The sequence below is a fragment of the Cicer arietinum genome, chromosome 1 (genome assembly GCF_000331145.2).
Source record: "Cicer arietinum cultivar CDC Frontier isolate Library 1 chromosome 1, Cicar.CDCFrontier_v2.0, whole genome shotgun sequence".
NCBI lineage: Eukaryota > Viridiplantae > Streptophyta > Magnoliopsida > Fabales > Fabaceae > Cicer > Cicer arietinum.
The window spans coordinates 50,848,478-50,870,499 of record NC_021160.2 but is presented as its reverse complement, the minus strand read 5'-3'; the positions used below and the strand labels follow the sequence as shown (position 1 = coordinate 50,870,499).

Below are 22,022 nucleotides of genomic sequence, written 5' to 3'. Positions count from 1 at the left end.
GGGAAAAACAAGCACTTCTATGTTTTTGTGTATCCACACAAGTTACAGTTTGCTTCTAAAAATTAATTTTTATTATTATAAACAAGCTTAAATCAGTTTCTGCTTTTTATAAAAATCTCTAAAATATAATCTTTAAATAATTTCTATCAACTTTTATTTTAATCCGTATCCCTTAACGAGGTTAATCAATAGTAAGAATTATCTTAGATGTTTTTATGATATCCTCTGAAACCAGTATATACTTCTGCCTTTTTTTTTTCAACGAGTTCAACTATCTGTTTTGGTTTAACCTTTCCAAGTGAATTACATTACAGTCTCATTTTGTTTGCTTGATCAAATGCCAGATAGACCTCACGGTAATGATATTGAATCTGAGAAAAAGAGTAGTGTTCGTGATGAGCAGAGAAGCTTATATCTTTCTCTGAAGCCAGATATCACAAAGCTCTGTGAAGTTCTTCTTCTCCCAGTATGCACATGTTTTTCTCTTTGTTAAGTTTTACTTGCTGTTTGTTTTTGTGCTTTGGTCATTTGACAAGATTGCATATTAACTACCAGATTGTTTGTGTTAATGAAATCTTACCTTTGAGCGATTTTATATAAGTATAGGCTGTTCGGTAATATTAGTTAATCTATAAGGTCCTTTTTAGTTTCTGACTCTGGCATAGATTACCAAACTTTCCTTTTTTGGGTGATGCTGTGGTTTAATCTGGTGATTTTAGGCTTATAATTTATAATGATGTGGGATTGAAGTTTCACTGACTAAGGTTGAAGACACTCGATAAGTTGAAGAATTTTTTTGTTGGAACTTCCAATAATGATCTGGAAGGGCATAGGAGATCGCTCAGAATAGTAAGCAGAAGGAATACATATCTGTTATGGTGTTCTGTCTCTAATTTCTAAAGGGGTTTGTGCTGATTGTTTAGTTTTGTTGGAAAAGAGTTTTTGCGTCGTTGAGGTATTATGAAGCCAATGGATAATGAGTTCTTTAAAATATGATATGGATAATGAATTTGACTATTATCAGTGAAATTAGGATTCATTACTATGAAAGCAGAAGCAGGACCAAGGATGATGGAGTTTGCGCATCCTTTTTCAATTAGTTGTAGTTTCCTTTGATGTTTGAATCCACACGAGTGTGGCCTTGAAAGTAAATGTTAGTCAATCCTTCTAATTCAACCCTGGTGATAGGTAACCCCATTAGTTATTAGTTATTTGGTTAGTGGGAATTAGAAAGTATGAGAGATTCTATAGGTTATCTTTGGTTTTTTTCTATCATTTAACATAATTTTTCTCTCTATAATCTGATCCAATTCCTATCACCTGCATTCCCTACAGAAAGATTGTTACAACTGGTAACTCAGAGAAGAGGAATTAGGGATAGAATAGAAGAATGCTATTAAGAATCAAGGTGTTTCTGAATTGAATGTATTATTTCGCAATGAAGAACATGTTACAAGCTTAGAGAAGAAAATTCCTGATTCCCTATGAATCAGTCCAACCAATTCTACTTCTTCCCTAACAACCCCCTAACTGCTCCTAACAGATTGCTATTTATAGTAATCTGTTTTGGCTCCAATTTCTAACAGAATGACAGCTAAGCTCGAAAGAAAACTAACTAACTAACATTCTTTTTATTCCTTCTCACATATACATTCCCAAACCTATTTTTATTCGTATCAAAGATCTTTGCAACTTCTGTACTACACATGTGACAAAATTTGTTGTCAGATATGTCAACCTGAGCTCTATTTTGAGTTTGAATCTGATGTTATGGTGACACATATTTTTGTAATGCAGGATAATGTCAAGAAGATGGTTGATAATTTTCTTGTGTATGTTATGACCAATCATCATGTCATTAGAGAACCCGCGTCGATATTACAGGCTTTTCAAATATCTCTGGTCAGAATATTTTCTTGCATTTTTCATCTATTACATGTTTTTCCTCAATCACCCCTTCTCTTTCACATGCTTCTTTCTGATTTAGCTTGTGTTCTCTTATATAAAAATGATCTTTTGTTTTTTTGTTTATTTATTCTTGAGCGTTTTAATTGTCTGTGTATCATATGTAATTTTAGTTGGAACTTGGGCTTCCTTTTCCTTTCAAGCTGTAGCATTTTGTGGAATTTGATTTCAATGTATCCTATCCAGTCCTCCTAAATTATATATGTATTGTGTGCTTATTTTATCAATTTATTTTTGGGAATCTCACTTCCACATCACTTTTTAATAACAATTATGCATTTTTTCTAGTATATTGTAGTTAATGGTATGTAAAATAGGCTTGTGGAGTGGTTACAGGACTTTGTTTCCACCTCTTGTAAATGCAGATATATTTTATTTAATTGCATGTAGTATGTATAAGTATGACTAATAAGTTTCCCCTCTCCTTGTATCGTGCAAATTTCAGACTTGGACTGCTGCTTCTTTGCTAAAGCACAAACTTGACCACAAGGCTTCTCTTATTCTTGCAAAAAAACATTTGAATTTTGACTGTGAGAAAAGAGAGGTGGAGTACATTTATTCTATGATGCGGTGTCTAAAGAGAATATTTTTATATCATACAAGCAATTATCATGGTACTCTTTCGCCAAAAGCTTCTGAATCATCAAATGGACTTTCATGTACAGGAGTGGCACAAGAGGTTGAATTGTTCAAAAAAGATTTGTCCAAAAGCATTAAAGAGATTCAGAAAAAGTGTGAAAAGTACTTGAATAAGCTACACCTTAAGCAGCAGGAAGAGAAAAATAGGTCGAGAGCAGTAATTGAAGTTGAAAAGGCTGGATTGGAGAGAACATTCAAAATAGAGTTAGCATTCATTCGATCCTGCTCTCCTAATGAGGTGTCGAAAACAGAAATGCTCAAGATTTTGAATATTGATTATCAAAAAAGGATTGAAGAACTGAATTGTCAGCATGAAACAAATCTCAAGGTTCTTGAGGACGAACAATCAGCTCAAATGCTAAAGTTTCAAGACTGGGAGGCCACTTGGGTGGAAGCTGTGAAGTCTTGGGCACAAAATGAATTGCTAAACATAGTTACTTCAAAGGAACTTGGGACTGGGGTTGATTACTTGCAGATGCGTGATCAAGTACAGTTTCCTGGTGGTCCAAATAATCATTTTGCTGAAGTAAATGGTCATGATAATATGGTTGAATCCTTGAAAGAAACTGGCACTGGGGTTCTTGAAACCCATTCCCCTGCAGTTGGTAGAACAGTTGAACAGCAAAATTCTCCAGTTAGGCATGACGATTCTAATGAAATGGATATTATGGTTTCAAATGATCGACCAATCTTTGGAAGTGAGGACCATAATACAACTGAAAATCAATATGTAAGTCAAGAAAATATTGTCTCTAAACATTCCCAATCCAGAGAACAGAATTCTGATGGTGCTACAAGCATGACAGATGAAGATAATAGGTGTGAAAATTTTGGCCATGGGTCTCGAGATGGTAGTGAGAAGCCTAGTTTCGGCATCACGTGCTTGCCAGATTGTAGAGAACAGAATTCTGATTGTGCTAAAAGCATGACAGATGAAGATAATAGCCGTGAAAACTCTGATGGAGTCTCATCAAGTGTACCTGAAGGACAAATTCCAGTTGAATTGCAAGAAACTACTAATGAAGGGGACTCTGTAAGTGTATCAGAAAGGCAGGTACCTGTTGAAATGCCTGTGACAGCCAACTTTACTGATTGTCTGCTGCAGAATGCAACAACTCTTCTGAACCCCCCTTCATCTGTGAATCAAATATCTGAAAGAGGTTCATTAGATGTTCCAGTTTTAGATGGTGTTTTATCATCAAGGCCTTTTCAAGCTGTTTGTTCAACCAGTTTCCAAGATACAATTTCCCTTTCAAATCCACCTTTGGAGAAACAAATACCTGATGGAGTCTCTTTGAGTATTACTGATGGAGATATTCCTGTTACAGTGCCAGAAAATGCCCATGCAGTGGCTGATTGTCATAATAAAGATATAGAGCCTTCGACAAATGCTATGTTGGTGGATAACAGTACCACAAATGACCAGGAGGAAGGAGTACTTAGAAGCATGACCAGTGTCCCAGTATCTAGACAAGTTAATGTCATAGATCCTCTGGAACAAAATAAACAATTGCCATCTGTGGAGTCCACTGCTGAAAAGGATTCAGGTGGGGAAATGCAAAATTCTTCTGAACAGGTTGAACTAGCATCTAGTTCAGCTGATGTTGCACTAGCCAGTCAAATCATGATGATGCCTTTGAAGCAGGTGCATCAACTACCAGCTGCAGAGCTCTCTTCCAACTTGGCAACTGAAGATGAACATCAGCCAACCAGTGTAAGTGATATCCCCACTCATCATCCTGAGGTATCTTCTGTGGTTCCAAACAAAGATGCTGTGCAACCACACTCAAATTCGGAACTTGGTTTACATTCAAATCAAGTTGCTGTGCACCCTGCCACAAATTCAGATCTTGCTTCACTTACAGCCAGTAGAGTAAGAGCCCAGTCTTCCAACCCAAGAAATTTGTCAAATCCTTTGGAGATGAATAATCATCCTATCCAAACTACAGCCCATTCATCTCCCAGAACGCTTCCGCATTTGTGCTATGATCCACTTAAAAATGAATTCGAAAGAATACAGAAAGTAATAGAACAGACTTGCGATTTTTTTTTAAATTTAAAACAATGTTCCTGGCCCCCCTGCCACAAATTCAGATCTTGCTTCACTTACAGCCAGTAGAGTAAGAGCCCAGTCTTCCAACCCAAGAAATTTGTCAAATCCTTTGGAGATGAATAATCATCCTATCCAAACTACAGCCCATTCATCTCCCAGAACGCTTCCGCATTTGTGCTATGATCCACTTAAAAATGAATTCGAAAGAATACAGAAAGTAATAGAACAGACTTCGAAAAACCATGAAGATATGGTTAGTTTCTGGTTTACTCATTTTACATTACTCTAATGATACTTATTCTAGGTTTCTATCTTTTCTAATTACTAGAATATTATTCTTGTTGGAGCAGAAATTGCGGTTGAAATCTGATTTTGAAAAGGAATTAGAGGAACTTCGAAGAAAATATGATGTTAAGTTACAGGAGCTTGAAGTTGAATTTCAGCAAAAAAAGAAGACTCTGGATACAAATCTTCACACGGTTTGTGTGAATAAGATCTTGGCAGATGCTTTTAGGTCTAAATGCTTGGATCTTAAAGTATCTGGTGCATCGGTAATGCAGCATGGTATGTTTGTTTTTCATGGACATCTTTTTTAATATTGCGCTTACAGCTTTGACTGGGATTTATTACAGATGCCAAATCTCACTTCAGTGCCTTTCCAACCATGTTTCGTATTATACAGTAGTTTATTTATTTATTTCTTGTTGTCTGTCGCTTTCTTGTTGACCGATAACGTTTCAACCTAACAAGCAATAAGCCTGAGTTGGCAGATACTTTTAAAGTTTTGAGGAGAGTTCTGTTATTATTTATCTTTTCTACGGAGACCAACTTTTAAACCCAAGTTATATATGTGCATTTTTGTTTAAAAAAAAGTCGTATACGGATTGTTTCAGTAGTTTTGTGGTTTTTCTTTTTGGCTGTTTGTATTACTCTAAAGTTAGGATAGGGTTGCAAATTTATGCATTTACCCAGCAGCAGGCATAAAAATCACTAAATGTGGATAGCTTGCAGCACTAGCTTGCAGCACTGAGTTTTCTGTTTCCAGTCTTTTTCTGACCATTATCTTGATATTTCAGATTCAGTTGCACAGCAGGTGCTTCAACTTTCAAGACAACAAACTGCTACTCGGCCAGTCATGGTTTCCGGTTCTTCTTCCGGCGAGCCTCCTGCGACCAGTCTGCCCAGTCCCCCCATTGCTATTAGCTCACCGCATATGGTACCACCTGGTTACAGTAGTATGCCACGTACTTTCTCCAGTGTCTCTGCAAGACCACCTCTTATAAATACTACTAGGCTTTCAACCGCCCTAGATATTCAAACTGGTGGTGAGATACGAGCCCCTGCACCACATTTCCAGTCTTTTAGACCTCCAACATCTGTTCCACCCTCCAGTTTCTATCCTCTTCCACGAGGGATGCCAAGTCAGATAGCACCTAGTAACACTCGAGCAACTTCTCCCTCATATTCTCATGGCCCACCCCGGCAAAGACCGACAACCTATCAGTCTGATCCACAAATGGGACGCCGGCCTGACAGTGCAGGCAGGTTAGCCACTCCAAACTTACCTGCCATGGGTTTGCGTGGGAATGTTGGCAGTCAATCTACTATAAACCCTCTGAATGTTATTTCACGTTCGTCAGATGCGGCTCCAGTGAACCTAACCAGATTTGGGCCCAATAACAGCACCGTGGTGGCTAACTCATCGAATCAAGCTGCATCTCCAGATTTAGTATGTTTATCAGATGATGAGTGATGACTGACCAGTTTAGTTTTTCAATACACACAGCCATGATATAGCTCTGTTTAGTTGGGAGGGTTATGTTGTTGGATCAATGGCAGTGTATTGCGATTTTGTTTTTTACTGGCCAACTATTTGTTCTAATTATTGATATTAAAATGTATATAATAAATATATAAAAGTAATCCAAATGTTTATCTGATTTTTTCTCTGGTACACATGAATGACACGGACAGTTAAAAGGAAGCATGGTTAATCGTGAACTGGTTGTACTTTTTTTTTTAACAAAAAAAGTGATTCAGTGTCACCATAAATGTGTCGATAAAAAGAAGAAAAACAAAACCATGGTGGTAGGGTTAGAGCCAGGATTAGAAGCCTGACTGTGACGTTGCAATCTATTATCTATTAAAATTCATTCTAAATGCCGAGTTAAGGTGATTGCTTTTTGGTGCATATAAAGTTTAGGGCAGAGCAAATAAATTGCAAACAATAAAAGAAAATGAACTGCAATGTGTTTCCATGATCATTTACGTGTATAATACAATATATGCTTAACATACAAGATATTAACGTCAGTCACTTTCTTCGTATGCATAATTAAAATTAAAATTCTATTTCTAAAATACAAGATATTAACAACTTCACTGTCTGCTAAACATACAGTAATAAAACATTGCACTAATGAAACTCTATGTACTTTATGACATTCCAACATTGGATCTATTATCTTTCCAACACTATTTGCATTAAAAACTTTATCAAAATCTTCCCCTGGTTAACTATTTCAGATCTATTATCTTTCCAACACTATTTGCATTAAAAACTTTATCAAAATCTTCCCCTGATTAACTTTCTCACCAGTTAACTATTCACTCCCCAATTCGTCTCTAACAGACTTATAAAGTGGACAAGACTTGCACTCCTTGATTTTATTCGTACTTGCTAAAATCCCTTTTTCAAAAGCACTTCTTTTGGCAAGGCCCTTTTGAGTTCCTCCTCAAATGCACCTATCTTATGGAAATTTGAGTCATTTATATTTTTCAAGGCATTATTATCACTACTCCTTAATGCATGTTCCACTAGCACTTGTCTTAGTTTTTGCATAAGTGGATATGTTGCATTACAAGGGTCATCAACATATGCAAAAACATACTTACATTTAAGATTTCTCTAGCAACTTGTCTCATTGTGTTCTTAACTGTGCTCTTTACAAATGCCTCAAATCTATTGCTTGACATAAAGCAATAAGGTAAGTTGAAGACATGAGCTTTAATATTTCAATTCTCAACACCTTCTGCTGTTTTTCTAGCAGATTTTAATCCAAGTGAATTAACATCTTGATTATGCTGTTCTGCACTTTGAACATGATTAACAAGATATTGAATCTCAGAACAATATGAAGCCATTGCTATCTAGCCGCCTTTTAGTCCATAATCCAAGCTTGGACATTTACCACCAGAGAGATTTGAAGGTAAACCATTGTTGTAGAAATCATTAACTAACTCAGACATTTGAGCAAAAATTAGTTTTCCAATTGCAGCCAAAGCTAATCTTCTGTTGTCTATGGAAACTCCAATTGGTGAACCTATTCAAAATAGAAAAATTAAAACACCTTTTAGTCCTTAAGAAAAATAAATCAAATCAAATTAGTCATTATGTGAACCACAGTTAGAAAATTGGATTTTTTTGCCGACATGTCTCATGACTCGTCAACTTGATTATGTCATATGCAATTTCTATAAAAAGAGACAATTAGGTATTTGACAATAATTAAAAAATAGAAAATTAATTCCATGACAATGATTAAATGAACAATTTAATCTCTGCAACAAAAAATTCACTAAATCATAATATACTTTAAAAACCAACGTCAATATATTCAAATTAAACCACAACGATATCCAAAATGATCCAAAACATAAAAAATAAAAAAGTACCAGCATGTACTAAAACCAAATATTTGTGTACCAACATGTACCAAAATAAAATATCCAAAAAAGTGTCCAAAACAAATATATATGTGAATCATAGTTAATAGTTGAAATGACACATCTATGTAGATGGTGGTATCTTGATTCCATGATAAGTTGCTTTCTTGACTCTACTCATCTTGGCAAGTCTCACTTTTATAGGTTCTTTGCAAGAATTTTTATAATGTTCAATTTATCTGCACTTTGTACCTTTTTTTAATTTTGTGTTGTTGATTGATAGGCATATCTTCTGATATAGAGTCTTTCCTCCTACACTTCTTTGGTCTCCCAATCAGTCTTTCTAGCTTTGTTGGCTCTGATTTTGGGTGGTAAGCAATAACCCAATATTCTTGGTTGTTGATAGACCAAATGTAGTGCTCATAAGTAGCTTTCAATGAATCCATTGTCAGCCACTTATGCACATGATTCTCGAGCATTTCATTCAAATATGCTAGAGCTGCAATGACATGTTCACAAGGCATGTCTGTTAGCTGCCACAATTGACAAGTGCTAGTACATAATTTTATGTTGATTCCAACTAATGACTTGGATTTGTGAACCTCAAATTGATCCTCTTCACCTGTCGAGGTAGGTGACCACTTATTGATCTCTACCTTCAATTTATCAATTCATTTTTGTTGAACCGGTGGTAGTATGCCCTTACATATAGCTAAGACCCTTTTATGGGATGACATCCTCTTCGTAAAACACACTTCAACTTTTCTAACATTGTTAAAATAGATTTCTCTTTGTACTTGACAATCTTGTTGTTTTATAATTCACACATGTTGTTGGTGATGTTATCCAACTTAGGATAATGACTGTAATAGGTCTTCACTCATATTGTAGGGTCAATATCGTTTAAGTAACTTTGTGCTCGTTCATTTAGTGTTTTCATTCTCTCCATGTGTGCTTTAAACTCTGGTTCAGTAGTGCTTTTTGAACATTGCCACACAATTCCTTGTCCTTCCATTGCTTGATGAAATTCTTCCAAATATGCAACACACAATTTTTATGTCGAGCATGTCGCATAACTTCGTCCAATGTAGGTAATAACCCCTGTAATAGCTTATATGTTTTGACACATATGTCTTTATTTGATAGGTGTTAGACACACTATTCAATGAACAAAGTCCAGCCCATTGACACATTATTCTTATTCTACCTAAATTGTCTTCTAAGGGCAATGTTGTTGTCCTTAACAACGTTCTTAAAATCAAACAATCCAGTAAACTTCATCTCAAGTTCTAGAGTAACTTCACCAAACATTGAAGTTGGGTTAAACAAGGTGAACATATGCATTGATCTCCCCTCATCTTTGTAGATTTTGGAGTCTTCATCTCCTCATAATAAGAGACATCCATTGGCCTCAGATGAAGTTTGGTCACTATCTTCATTGTATGACTCATTTTCCAAGACAACTTTTACCATCTTATCATGCAATTCATCATAATTGGTCATCTAAAAAAATTGAGTAAATAAATTATGAGACATTATTAATATCAAGGACTGTATTGGGTGCACATATTAGGAACATAATGAAGGACAAGATTAGAGCAAGGTAATATACAATGGGGCAGCACTATACATTGGGGACCACAATGAGGACAACTTTTTTCAAAAGACGGTAATTCTACAAACTAAATGCAAAAGTCAACTTCAACAAATGAACAACATCAAACCAAAGAAAATAATGGGGACCACATGCATATAAGCAAATGAAAATATCAACTTCAACCCATTGTTAACACATAAAACCTAGATCAGGAATTGCAACATGACACAACAAATAATAGAGCAAGAAAAAAAAACCACAATATGACAAAGTAATAACCGAAAATTCTGTCAACGATAAATAAAATAGGTTTAAATATATATTTGATCTTAGCAAATATACCACTTTTTGATTTTAATCCTTGTAAGTTTTTTTATTTGGATTTAGTCCCGTAAAATAAGAGACAATCGACTTTGGTCTTTAACGTTAAATCAATATTAAAAGAATGAAGAGTTTTTCAAAAAAAAAAAAAAAACCTAAAACATTATTTTAATTTTTATTCATATTTTCTTTATAAAATGACACTAATTATTAAATGATCAATAAATATATTTATTAATTAATAATATAAAATATCTTAATTTTTAACATATCATAAAGAATGATGTGTTGATGTATATTTATAGACATACGTGTCATGGTATTTTATCAGCTCTTTTTTGACAGACTAAAATCGATTGTCTCTGATTTTACGGGAACTAAATCCAAAAAAAAACAAACTTACAAGGATTAAAATAAAAAAGTGATATATTTACAGAGACCAAAGACATATTTAAACCAATAAAATATCCACAAATTGCAAAGGCCAAATAAAAAGTTCACATACAATAGCAACAAATCAAAAATCACATGAACAGTACAAAGAATCGCACCTTCAAAAACACAAGGAAGACCAATAACGCACCTTCAGAAACACGAGGCGAAGAAGAAAGATGTGAGAATGAGGAAGAAAATACAACTTCTGAAACAAACGACAGACAACGGAAATCACACATTCATAATCGCATACCACTATGGAATCAAAATAGTTTCTATCTTAGACTTGTGGTTTCTCTAGATGAAATAACACTAAGATTTTTCAAGGGGCATTATTTTGGGCTTAATTGCAATTTTTGTCTCCCTATTTTAGCTGAATTACAAAAATAGTCTCTCCATTTTATTTATCTCCAGTTTTGGTCCCCCAAACATAATTTTGGTCCCCCAAACAGAATTTTGGTCCAAACTGGATAAAGTGTCATTTTTTAATGATGTGTCAAGAAAATAGATGATATGAAATATTTCATGTGGATTAATTATATTTTATTATTATTCCAAATTTACAAGACATATTTCCTATTTTATTACATCATTTTATTATTAAAAAAACATACCAAAACTTATTATAATCCATAATTCCTTGAGAACTCAAGAACGTGAGTTCCGAAACGGGAACCCTACAAACATGACCCTAATCCCATTCCATCTTGTTTTTCTCCTCTTCACGATTCATATTGTTTCTTCACATCTTCTTTCAATTTCTTAATCATCATGTTCTTTTAGATCGTTTCTTAGAAACACACAAAGAACAAAAAGTAGAGGAAGACGAAACGAACCATAATCAATGGACCATGTCTATCCAAGTTCATTTTGAAGGTAAACACCAAAACTATGTGTGTGTGAGTGAAATCTACCAGATTTTGAACAAGTTACTGTCATATGCATCTTTCAATTTATGTCATGAATCGTGTCTTATTGAAAATGTTTACTTACTTTTGACTAAGTTACAATTTATGATCATAGATTTCATTATATACAACTGTTGCACCATGAGATCTTGAAGCATGGTGTGACATAAATAAGCACAAATGGATTTATTTTCATGGCAGAGGTAGGTTAGATGGAATGAGACATGAATGGTAGTTCAGAGCTTGCAAGATTAAGGAGGAGGAGGAGGAGGAGGAGGAGGAGGAGGAATGAAATTAGGATTAAGGTTTCTAAACTAGGAAATGTGTAATAAAATGGTAATTCAATTAAATGATTAAATAAAATAGAAAATGTGTTTTTACAAATTTGAAATAATAATAAATTTTAACTAATTCACATAGAATCTTCCACATCATTCGTATTTTTGGACAAAAAAATAACACTTTTTGTGATTCAGCTAAAATGAGTAAATGATTAAATTGTCCCAGTTTATTTTTCTTTAAATACTAAAATGTATTTTTAATTTTTTTTTAAGAACATAATTGGGTCTTTCGATCTCAAGGACCAAATTAGATCATTATCCTTATTGTAACATTTAATCATTTCACTTATATTAAAAAGTGATAATAAATGCAACAAAGAGAATAGTAATTTTAATAAATTATTTTTATTAAATATTAGTGTGTTTCAGTTATTTGTAAAGTTTGAGAATAATAAATTGAAAAAAAAAATGTACATAATATTAATTAGATAATATAATTAAAAAATAAAATTATATTAAAAACTAAAAGTGATAATTTTATTTAGTACAAACTTTTTTCACAAAATGTGATAGTGAGATACAAGTAGTATTTTTTCTAGTAGATATCTATATTACAAAACTAATTGGTGGAATAATAGCCAACATCATATAAATTACTTGTACAAGTTTTATGTTAATTTAATATCATTTAATATATTTTTAAGATGTTTTAAAATAAATGTAAGTCTTAATTAGTGTGTCTCAATGACATCAAATAATTTTAAATTTATCATACTTTAGAGTTTTACTTAATATAATTCTTATCATCCACATTTCAATTTTATATAAATTTTCATATTTATGTATGTGCATGCTTCATCTACCGATGGAGCTAGCTTATGGGTGAGTTTTGTGATATATCATGAAGAATATTCTACGTACCTACTAATAATAGCAAGACCTTTGTCAAAAAAAAATAATAGTAAGGCCGAAAAGTATAACATGACATATTCACGTGTCAAGCTCGTGCTCCCGAAAAGTAATTCATTTGTACTAATCCAATTTTCAACCAAAACAAAAAAACTAATTAAATTGAGTCAAAGATAAAACTGCATTCAACTACGTACTAATCCACGCAGTAATGAACCGCTTCAACTCTTAGGAGTTAGGATTGATTTTCCATTTTTGAAGTTACTATGTATATCTGTTATTATTTTTCTTTCAAACATATCCCTTCTTATTACTAATAATTTATTTTTGAAAATAAAAAATTATATTAAATATATTCATGTAAGAAAGATATTTTAAGAATATATATCTAGTTAATAAATTAATTTTTTAGGCAAAATAAAATTGTTTCTTAATAATATAACTCTTAATTAAAAATTATCTCACTTTTTATTTTAGAATTTGTTTATAAACATACTATTAAAATTTAAACGTAAAGAAATAATGGATATTTGAATTTTTGTGCATAAGTAATGAACTTTTTATTATTAAAATGATAAAACTTACAATATTTAAAAACAATAAAAATTTTGAAAAAAAATTATTTGGATATACGCACAACTTAAGGATACAAAGAAAAAAATAGTTAATCGAAATCATTTAATAAATCACATTGTATTAAAAAAAATTAGATCGTAAATACATAATAATATAAAATATTTGATTGTATTTTGTCTTTTATTTCACCTCGTTTACAAAAATATTCCCTTTTTTAAAATAAAACTTTTAATCACTCAAATATCTTCTAAAAATGTAGACAACGACAAAATATATGTGGATTTATATTACAGTATTGCTACCCGCACTCCTCACATTATTATCCACAACCCTCGAATTTCTAAAAAATTAAAATACCCAAAATGCTCTTTGATATTTATAATATTTTTACAATTTTGTTAACTCAACTCACATTCATCACATCTCATAACTCACATATCAGAAAATCACCATACCACACTAATCCTAACTCATAATTGTTCAAAACTCACATCACTCACTCATAACCTACACCCCATCAATTTTCTCATCACGTTGTGGTTACAGTGACCTAAAAAGATATGTTTGTTGGTCTGTTTTTGAGTTCGATTTTTTTCTTTCTAAATCTGGGGATTGTACGTGAACTCAATTCACGTACGTTGTGTTGTTACATAAACTAAATTCACGTATGTTTAAAAAAAGTAAAAATCTCATGATGTACGCAATCTTAATTCACGTAAACGTATGTGGTTTAAGATTGCATAATCAATGGAGTTTAAAAATTCAACATCTTAGTATGTACGCAATCTTAATTCACGTATGTTTACGTGAATCAAGATTTTGTAATCAATGAAGATTGAAAATTAAATCATATATGTGAACTCAATTTTACGTGAGCTGAGTTCACGTACATTTACTAGAATTCAGTTTACGTGAACTCAGTTCACGTATATATTAAGCAAAATCCTGAAATTTTTTGGTATATAAATGGACCAATTGGGAGACAACAGTGACAAAATGTATGAAGGTTTGAAACCTGATTTTGAGGATATGGATAACGGTTTGGAACGTGATTTCGACGAAATTTATGATGATTTTGATGCAATGAATGACGCTATGAACAACAGAGGTGAACATGTTATGGTTGATTTAACTAATGTGTTTTAGCATCGACGTGATGTTTGATATGCGAGATGATTTATTGAAATGGGATAGAAATGTTGGAAGGAAAAATGGAATTTTCATCGTCATTTTTAGATCCAAAACTACGACACCACGATCAAGAACAAAGACAAAATTAATTATAGGTTGTGAAAGAAGCGGTAAATATAGACCTTGGAAGAATCCTAAACCTACGAGGAGTACTTGGAGTAGAAAATGTGAATGTTCATTTAGATTGAGAGGTACACCATCAAATGTTGGTGAATGATGATATCTGCATATAATATGTGGTGTCCATAACCACGAATTGACCAAAAAACTGATTGATCATGCTTTCTTAGGCCAATTGTCTCAAGAAGAGAAAGTTGTACTTAGTGATATGGAGAATAACATGATCAAACCAAGAAACATATTGATGACACTAAAAGATCACAATGTTAAAAGTTTGACGACAATAAAACAAGTTTATAATGCACATCAAGCATACCGTTCTTCACTTAGAGGTAATAGAACAGAAATGCAACATCTTTTGACATTGATAGGACGCGACAAATACGTCTATCGATATAGGAAGGTAGATGGTTCACATGAGTTGAGGGACATATGTTGAGCTCATTCAGATGTTATCACTCTTGTAAATAATTTTCACATAATATTGATTATGGATAGTACATACAAGACATGTAGGTATGAAATGCCATTACTTGAAATTATTGGTGTTATATCTACTAAAATGACATTTTGTGTGGGATTCACGTATCTGCAGTCTGAACGTGCTGATAATTTTACGTGAGCATTACAAATGTTGAAAGAACAATTTACAGGTGGTGAAATTGAAGTAATCGTTGCATTTATATGACTTTTTATAATAAAATTATATGTCACATCATCATTTTGAAGTACAAAAATCTAAAGGAAAGATAAAAATTAACGATTTTTAAAATAAAAAATTATTTTTATAAATTGATAAAAATAAATGAACTAAAATTATAATTAAACTTAAAAATATTAAAATAAAATCTTTATTTTCTTCATTTTTTTTAATATGTATATAATAGTGAATTGCAACAATTATTTTAAAATGAAAGATAATATAAAATGTCGGTTGAATTGGACAAATTGAGATCGACACCAGTAGTTTATGATACAATTTATTTTGATGTAGGATGTATATGGAAATTGAATATATGAGATGTCAACCAACTGTCAAGCAAATTGCCCGGTGCATATAAATTCAATGGTTATATTATCATTGCTCACGTTAATGCCGTATGAATTGATTATTGATTTTCCATTTAATGCGCACACCCAAATCTAAATTATTATTTCCTGTTTTACATAATAATTGACTGAGCGATTTGATTATTTATAATATACTAAAATATATAAATAGAAAATATTTTTATTATTAAATTATTTTTATTATATCTTAATTGATTATCCATGTCACTAATATGTAATAAATTATATTAAATTTAAAATAACAAGATTAATATTAATAAAAAATACGTTAAAAAATGAAAAGATGATCTATTATAGAACAATTTGTTGTGTAAACGAGACTATTATTATTATAGGAACGAGGAAGTACAACACATTTTTGGCTACTTTTCTAAGAAAAATATACTCCAATAAATTGACAACCACCTTATCTAGCACACTAGCCTAAAAAATACTGGCACACTAACCCCACCATTAATATTTAGCTACTTTTTTTCCTAATGTAATTTTGGCCACCAGCTCATACCCATTCAGATTTGGAACACAACTCGTGACTCCTTTGACATGAAGGCTACCATTAATTCCGAAATTAAAAAACAATTAAAATAAATAGACAAATATGTGATAAGTTTTTAGTTGTTTGGGATCTCTTTAGATGAATAGCATGAAGTTCTCTTGTATCATGAGAGAAACAATTAAAGATATTTATGTAACTTTTGACTCCGTAGAAAATTTTAACATTTGTAAAATCCAGTTCAATTAACTATCCATTTCATATCAATTAAAAAATTGACATTCATTTTTCATATAAAATCATTTTTTCATTAGAAAATGATGGTTTAATGTCATTTTTATCTAAAATTACTAATATGATATTTTCTCTCTTTTTATATTTAAATAAGTGATCTTTATATATATATATATATATATTATGATTTCGCCGTTCAAGTGTAATATTATTTTATCTGTTGTCTTAGTGTGACGTTTTGATTTTCTATTTAGTTGTGGCGCTTTAGTTTATTTTAAGTTTGCATTTCATGTGTTTGGTAAATTGTCTAAGAAGAACTCATTAGTTAGCACCGTATTTTGAGTAAGGGACTAATAAAAGTTATCACCAAATTCAACACTCTCTAAACGTTACATATAATTTGTCCACGTGTGGTTGAATCGCTCATGTTAGAAACCACCTATAGTCGATATGAGAGAACGCCAACAAATATTTTTTTTTTAGAAGATAAAATGACATTAAAAACTGTAGATCTTGTATTTATTCTTAGTAGTTGATCATATGTGGAAGAAATTAAATTGATTGTTAGGATTAAGATTTTGGTTTGATAATTTCTCATTGTTTTTTGAAATATTTTTGTGCATCGTTGTCGTATTTTTGATTTTCTTGTTGATTTCAAAAGATAGATGGAGAATGTCTCAATCTATGATCAATTTGATTGTACTCTTCTTATTTTTAGCATTTTAATGAAATTTATTTTTCTTGTATAAAAAAAGGTCAATTCTCGTCTTGTTATGCAAAAACGAGAAAGAAACATCAATATTGCATTTTATAAACCTCATGGCAAGGATTTTCATCGTGATCCTGCACTAGCAGTACAGTTCACCACACTAAAGCCATTACGAACTCGAGTTACACTCCACTCATCTAATAGATTTTTACTACAAAAGACAATCTCAACAGACCGTTCATCTTCATAATCCCACACATCAATGTTCCTACTCATCCCCAAACTCCACAACATCATAGCAAACATACTACTTTATCCTTAGGCAATTCAATCGGTAACATGAATAAAGTTTCTCTGAACTCATATTTGCAATGCACCAATGGATCAATTGGTCCCACAACCTAACATTATATCAAATTGTACTACTCTTCATACACAATAGTAAGAATGATCAATAGTCTCTACATCTCTATTGCACCACATACACATATTCACCACTTGAACACATTTTCCACATAATCTAGCTCGACTTTGAACACAATTGCGTCGTCCCCCACATAGTTTTTCACTTTTTGAGGTACTACCAAACTCCAAAATGTGTTCTAATCACCATCTACTTTCAACTATGAATTATCCATCAAGTTTGTCTTACAGAAACGATAGTCAAACCTAACACTATAAATGACATACTCATTTGATCTCCTCACACACGCATCATTCACCACTGCATAAAAAAAGGGAAATCCTTTAGACGTCATTTATAGATCGGGTCGATAAATAATGGTGTAGAACATTCACATTCCATCTCTTTGAAGTGGATAGCAAGAGATTGTGCACATTCAATATAGGAGATTGTAATGATAACACTAGAAGGTTGAACAAATTGACTATTAGCTAGCCATTTCTAAGTAAATAACTGATATGTTCTTCATTATCTATTGACCATCAAATACCTTTCTTAACAACACCTAGCTTTAGTTGTTGTGGTTGTGCAAATTCAACAAGATGTGGCAAGGAAAATAATGAGCTTTATAAAGTTGGGCTACGAGAGAATCTTGATCTGTCAACATACGTCAAACGTATTTACCCAACAAGGAAATATTAAAAGTATAAAGATTTTTTAAACTCATAATTTCTTTCTTCTTTTTCATGGCTAGTCTATCCCACGACAACCACTTAATACATTTACTATGCACGCTACCATTACTCCACCAAAAGGAATTCATTGCCCTTTCAATCTCACCTTCCACCGAAGAAGGAATAAAAAAAATACTCATAAAATAGGTAGAAATAAATCGTTAAACTAACTTTATCATTACCTTTTTTTCAACTTTTGAAAGTGATATACCTTCCCAATAATTAATTTTCTTCCACACTATATCCTTAATAATTGATGGTAAACCCATGTATTTTTTAGTAGCTAAAGTAATATTGACTTGAAGGATGTCTGCAACACGACTCCAGAAAATTTGCATCACATTTATGCTAAAAAAACATCTCCGCTTTTTAGAAATTAGAAATTTACTCATTGATTAGAGGTGTCTTCATATATAGATAAATATTCTTCAAGATATCAACGTCTTCCTCTGTGGTCCTACAACAAAGAAAGAAATCATTTGTAAATAAAAGACGAGTAATTACAGAAGTTCCTCTACAAACAAGAACACTGTGTAAATCTCTTCGACTTTCAACTTTATCAATCAAATATGTTAATTAGTGTGCACAAAGGATAAATAAGATGATGCCAAAATATTAAATGCACAACTTCCAATATTTAATTTCTACATTTTGGTTCTGAACAAGTGTTTCAAATACACCTTTTATTTATTTATTTATTTATTTTTTTTATCTTATTTGATTTTGTGTATTATTTGTAATGCATATTTGTCGTCATAATATTACATAAATTTAAATCTAAATTATTATACTTCCAACAATTTTTTGGCATAGATGAGTCTTAAACTAATACTAGTAATACTAAGGAAATAAAATGCACATATGGTCTTTTAAATTTAGTTCAATTTTTATTTAGATATTTTAAGTTTTTTTTTCTCTGATTTGGTCATCTTGTTCGCATTGTTAGTCATCTATCTTTCAACAATGATTAGTACAAAGGAAAATCATTAAAAATCATATTAAATGCTACAAATAATAAATTACTCATACTAATCATTAAAATAATATTTATCAAATCTGAGACACATTATAATTTTAAAAAGTTGATAAAAAAAGATATATCTACATAATTAATACTGTTAACGTCCTCTACTTATAAAATAAGTCGAACAACATATTCACTATAGTGATAACTTAAAAGTGATTCGATAAAGAGAATATGAACTAAACTTAATCAACTAATGATTTATGTATTTTTCGATAATAAAGGTTTATTTTTGTCTAATACTAATATCTGAGTGAAACAAATTTGAGATGTTCTCTAATCCTAGTAGGCCATAGGAAAAAAACTTATCTAGAATATCTGGTATAAAAATATTTATTTATTAATATCATAACATTAACGTTAAGCTTTGAGATTGAGTTGAGTTGTACTATTTAGTAATTGTATCATAAAATTCTCAACAAACTCTTCGCTTTGTTCGCTTCTTCTTCTTCTTCTTCTTCTTCTTCTCTGTGACAAACCCTTTTCCACCATTAATAATGGAAAACAAATGGAGAAAACTCAAACTTGCTATTGGCTTCAACACTTGTATTCACCTTCCTAAAATAACGGATCATCCTTCCTCCTCTCTCTCCGATCATGTTTCCACCTCCGGTGATATTTCCGGTCACCGTCCTTCCACTCCGATACGTTCCTCATCTGGTCTCCGTCTTTCCAAATCCAAATCCACATCTTCCAAGGTTTGCATTACTCATTATTAATCCTTTTGCATTTTCATATTATTATAAAGTTGTGTTCTTTCTTTATTTGCCTTTTTGTTTCAGATTCATTCGCCATTGAATTGAATCCAATTGAATCTCCATTGTGGATTCTGATTTAAGGTTTTCACTACTTAGGTTATATCATTTCATTTTATTTATAACGTACCGAGATTATTATTAAGAAGATAGTAATGATGATGATGACTAAATGAACATAAATAAATATCAGGTTGTAATCACGGGTTAATTTTTCGTTTTGCATAGTAGTGGAAGATACATAAGAGCTATGAAATATGGATTCTTACAAAGATACCAGACACTAATAATTTAAGCAAATGAATTAATCCGTGTGTATACTCCAGGATATACTTTCAATCAGAAGTGTTGGTGCTTTTGTTTATTATTTATTTCAATTACATGGTGATGGTGGAGATGTCACTTTCGTTGCCATTACAGTGTGTACCCTTTATTTAAGGACTAGTGGCTTAGCTTAGTTTATGGGGAAATGGATTTGTAATGGCATTTCATTTTGATTTAGATTTTGAGGAGACCCTTCTCCTTTTTTTTTGTACTTTCCAACTAAATGAGTCTTGTTTCATTCTCCTTTTTTTTATCTCATTGTATTTGCTTTGCTAATTGTTAGTAAAGGGCTAACCCCACAGGGTCAAACACCCTTTTTACCCTTGATTGTGAAAATTCCAGCTGCAAACAATGAAAAAGTTGGGATTTTTATATGTGGGGTATGATTGGATGCGTAAATGTAATCAAGCGTTGAATGGAATGGAATGAAATGTAATGAAATCTAATAGAACAGAACAACTTGGAATGAAATAAACTTGTTGATTGGAATGAAAAAAAAAGACTTGTTCCATTCCCTTTCATTAAATTCCTTTCTATTTTATTATATTAATTAATTTTGTAGAGATATGCTATTGCTTGAAGGAATCATCTTTGATTTGTCCTTCTTTTGATGGTGTTTTATTTATTATTATTAATTCATTTATCGATAATTTCAAATGTTCAATATTAGAGTTGCGTACCACCTTTACTTTTCTGAAAGTAGTTGGCTGATTGTTGTTAGTTTTTCCTTGATGTCCTCAATATGTTTGACCACCAAACGCTGACTTTTTTATCCTATCTTATTTTTTAAAATAAATTTTAATTAATACGTAAGTGTAGATTTGTCAGGGAATCCTCTAGTTATTTGTAATTAGGCATGTAAATAGTGATTGTCCTATTTGGTAAAAATATTCTATTTATCTTTTTATTATGCACTGGTTTTTGTGGTGGACCTGCATCAAGACAAGAGAGGAGGGGGGGTGTCAGTGTTAGACAAAATAATCTAATAGTGACTTTTTGTATATTTTGCATTTCACGAAGGATGCTTTTTTGCCCAGCTTCACGGATTTTTAAAAAGACAGATAACATACAATATTTGATATTTTAATTATTTAAAAAACTAATACTTATATTGATTTAATAAAAAGTAAGAAACTATTTTTAAACTATTAACTGTTTTTTTTCTTCCCTTATTTTAAAGTTTGGTGCCTTGGTTAATGTGGATGGTGGATCGGTTGGAGTATGCCCCCTATCCATGAAGCCATGTGTGACATCTTTTTCATTTTCTGTTTCTGATTTTATTGTTAGAAAAATGATGAATGATAGAAAAGTTCTTTTAAAAAATCGTCTTACAAATGGAAATAAAATTGGTACGTTTTATTATGATGCTTGTTTACTTTGTAAGACTTCTCTCTATCTCTCAATTATGATTGGCCATTAAGCATTTGTAACAATTTTGTATAGAAAATTTCTGTAACAAATAGCATTGTTCAGCTAAGCATTTCTGAATAAGGTTCAGACTTTCACACTATTTTCTTTCTTTTACATTAGCAGGGAGTGTGTGCAATATGCTTGAACAAAATGAAACCAGGGCAGGGACATGCCATTTTTACTGCAGAATGTTCTCACTCTTTC

The 22,022-nt window shown here is 31.8% G+C and overlaps 3 protein-coding genes and 1 pseudogene across 4 annotated transcripts in view; 3 read left to right on the top strand and 1 right to left on the bottom strand.

Annotated features, from left to right (window-relative positions):
* LOC101505705 (uncharacterized) overlaps positions 1-4,639 on the top strand; it is a gene marked incomplete at its 3' end in the record, with an annotated part of 21,455 nt that extends 16,816 nt beyond the window's left edge. Inside the window, exons 15-17 of the mRNA XM_004487029.4 lie at positions 345-466; positions 1,798-1,902; positions 2,411-4,639. Coding sequence (XP_004487086.3) covers positions 345-466; positions 1,798-1,902; positions 2,411-4,639 — 2,456 coding nt within the window. The remainder of the gene's footprint in view (positions 1-344; positions 467-1,797; positions 1,903-2,410) is intronic.
* A 37-nt stretch (positions 4,640-4,676) lies between these two features.
* Positions 4,677-6,597, top strand: LOC140919857 (uncharacterized). The gene is made up of 3 exons (XM_073366577.1): positions 4,677-4,910; positions 5,008-5,221; positions 5,734-6,597. The coding sequence occupies exons 1-3, from the start codon at positions 4,773-4,775 to the stop codon at positions 6,408-6,410; spliced, it is 1,029 nt and encodes a 342-aa protein (XP_073222678.1). The 5' UTR covers positions 4,677-4,772; the 3' UTR covers positions 6,411-6,597.
* A 573-nt stretch (positions 6,598-7,170) lies between these two features.
* LOC101507445 (phenylalanine ammonia-lyase-like) lies at positions 7,171-8,847 on the bottom strand (annotated as a pseudogene).
* A 10,837-nt stretch (positions 8,848-19,684) lies between these two features.
* The window catches only part of LOC101506031 (E3 ubiquitin-protein ligase WAV3-like), a 4,460-nt gene continuing 2,122 nt past the window's right edge, over positions 19,685-22,022 (top strand). Inside the window, exons 1-2 of one of the 2 annotated variants that reach the window (XM_012714747.3) lie at positions 19,685-20,027; positions 21,939-22,022. In XM_012714747.3, the coding sequence (XP_012570201.1) occupies positions 19,827-20,027; positions 21,939-22,022 (285 nt within the window). In that variant the 5' untranslated portion in view covers positions 19,685-19,826. The remainder of the gene's footprint in view (positions 20,028-21,938) is intronic. The other variant, XM_004487030.4, reaches the window with a different exon arrangement.

Coding starts and splice junctions, on each gene's coding strand:
- LOC140919857 (XM_073366577.1), top strand. CDS start 4,773: ATGAATAATCATCCTATCCAAACTACAGCCCATTCATCTCCCAGAACG. Junction 4,911..5,007: donor CGAAAAACCATGAAGATATG/GTTAGTTTCTGG, acceptor TTGTTGGAGCAG/AAATTGCGGTTGAAATCTGA. Junction 5,222..5,733: donor TGCATCGGTAATGCAGCATG/GTATGTTTGTTT, acceptor TTGATATTTCAG/ATTCAGTTGCACAGCAGGTG.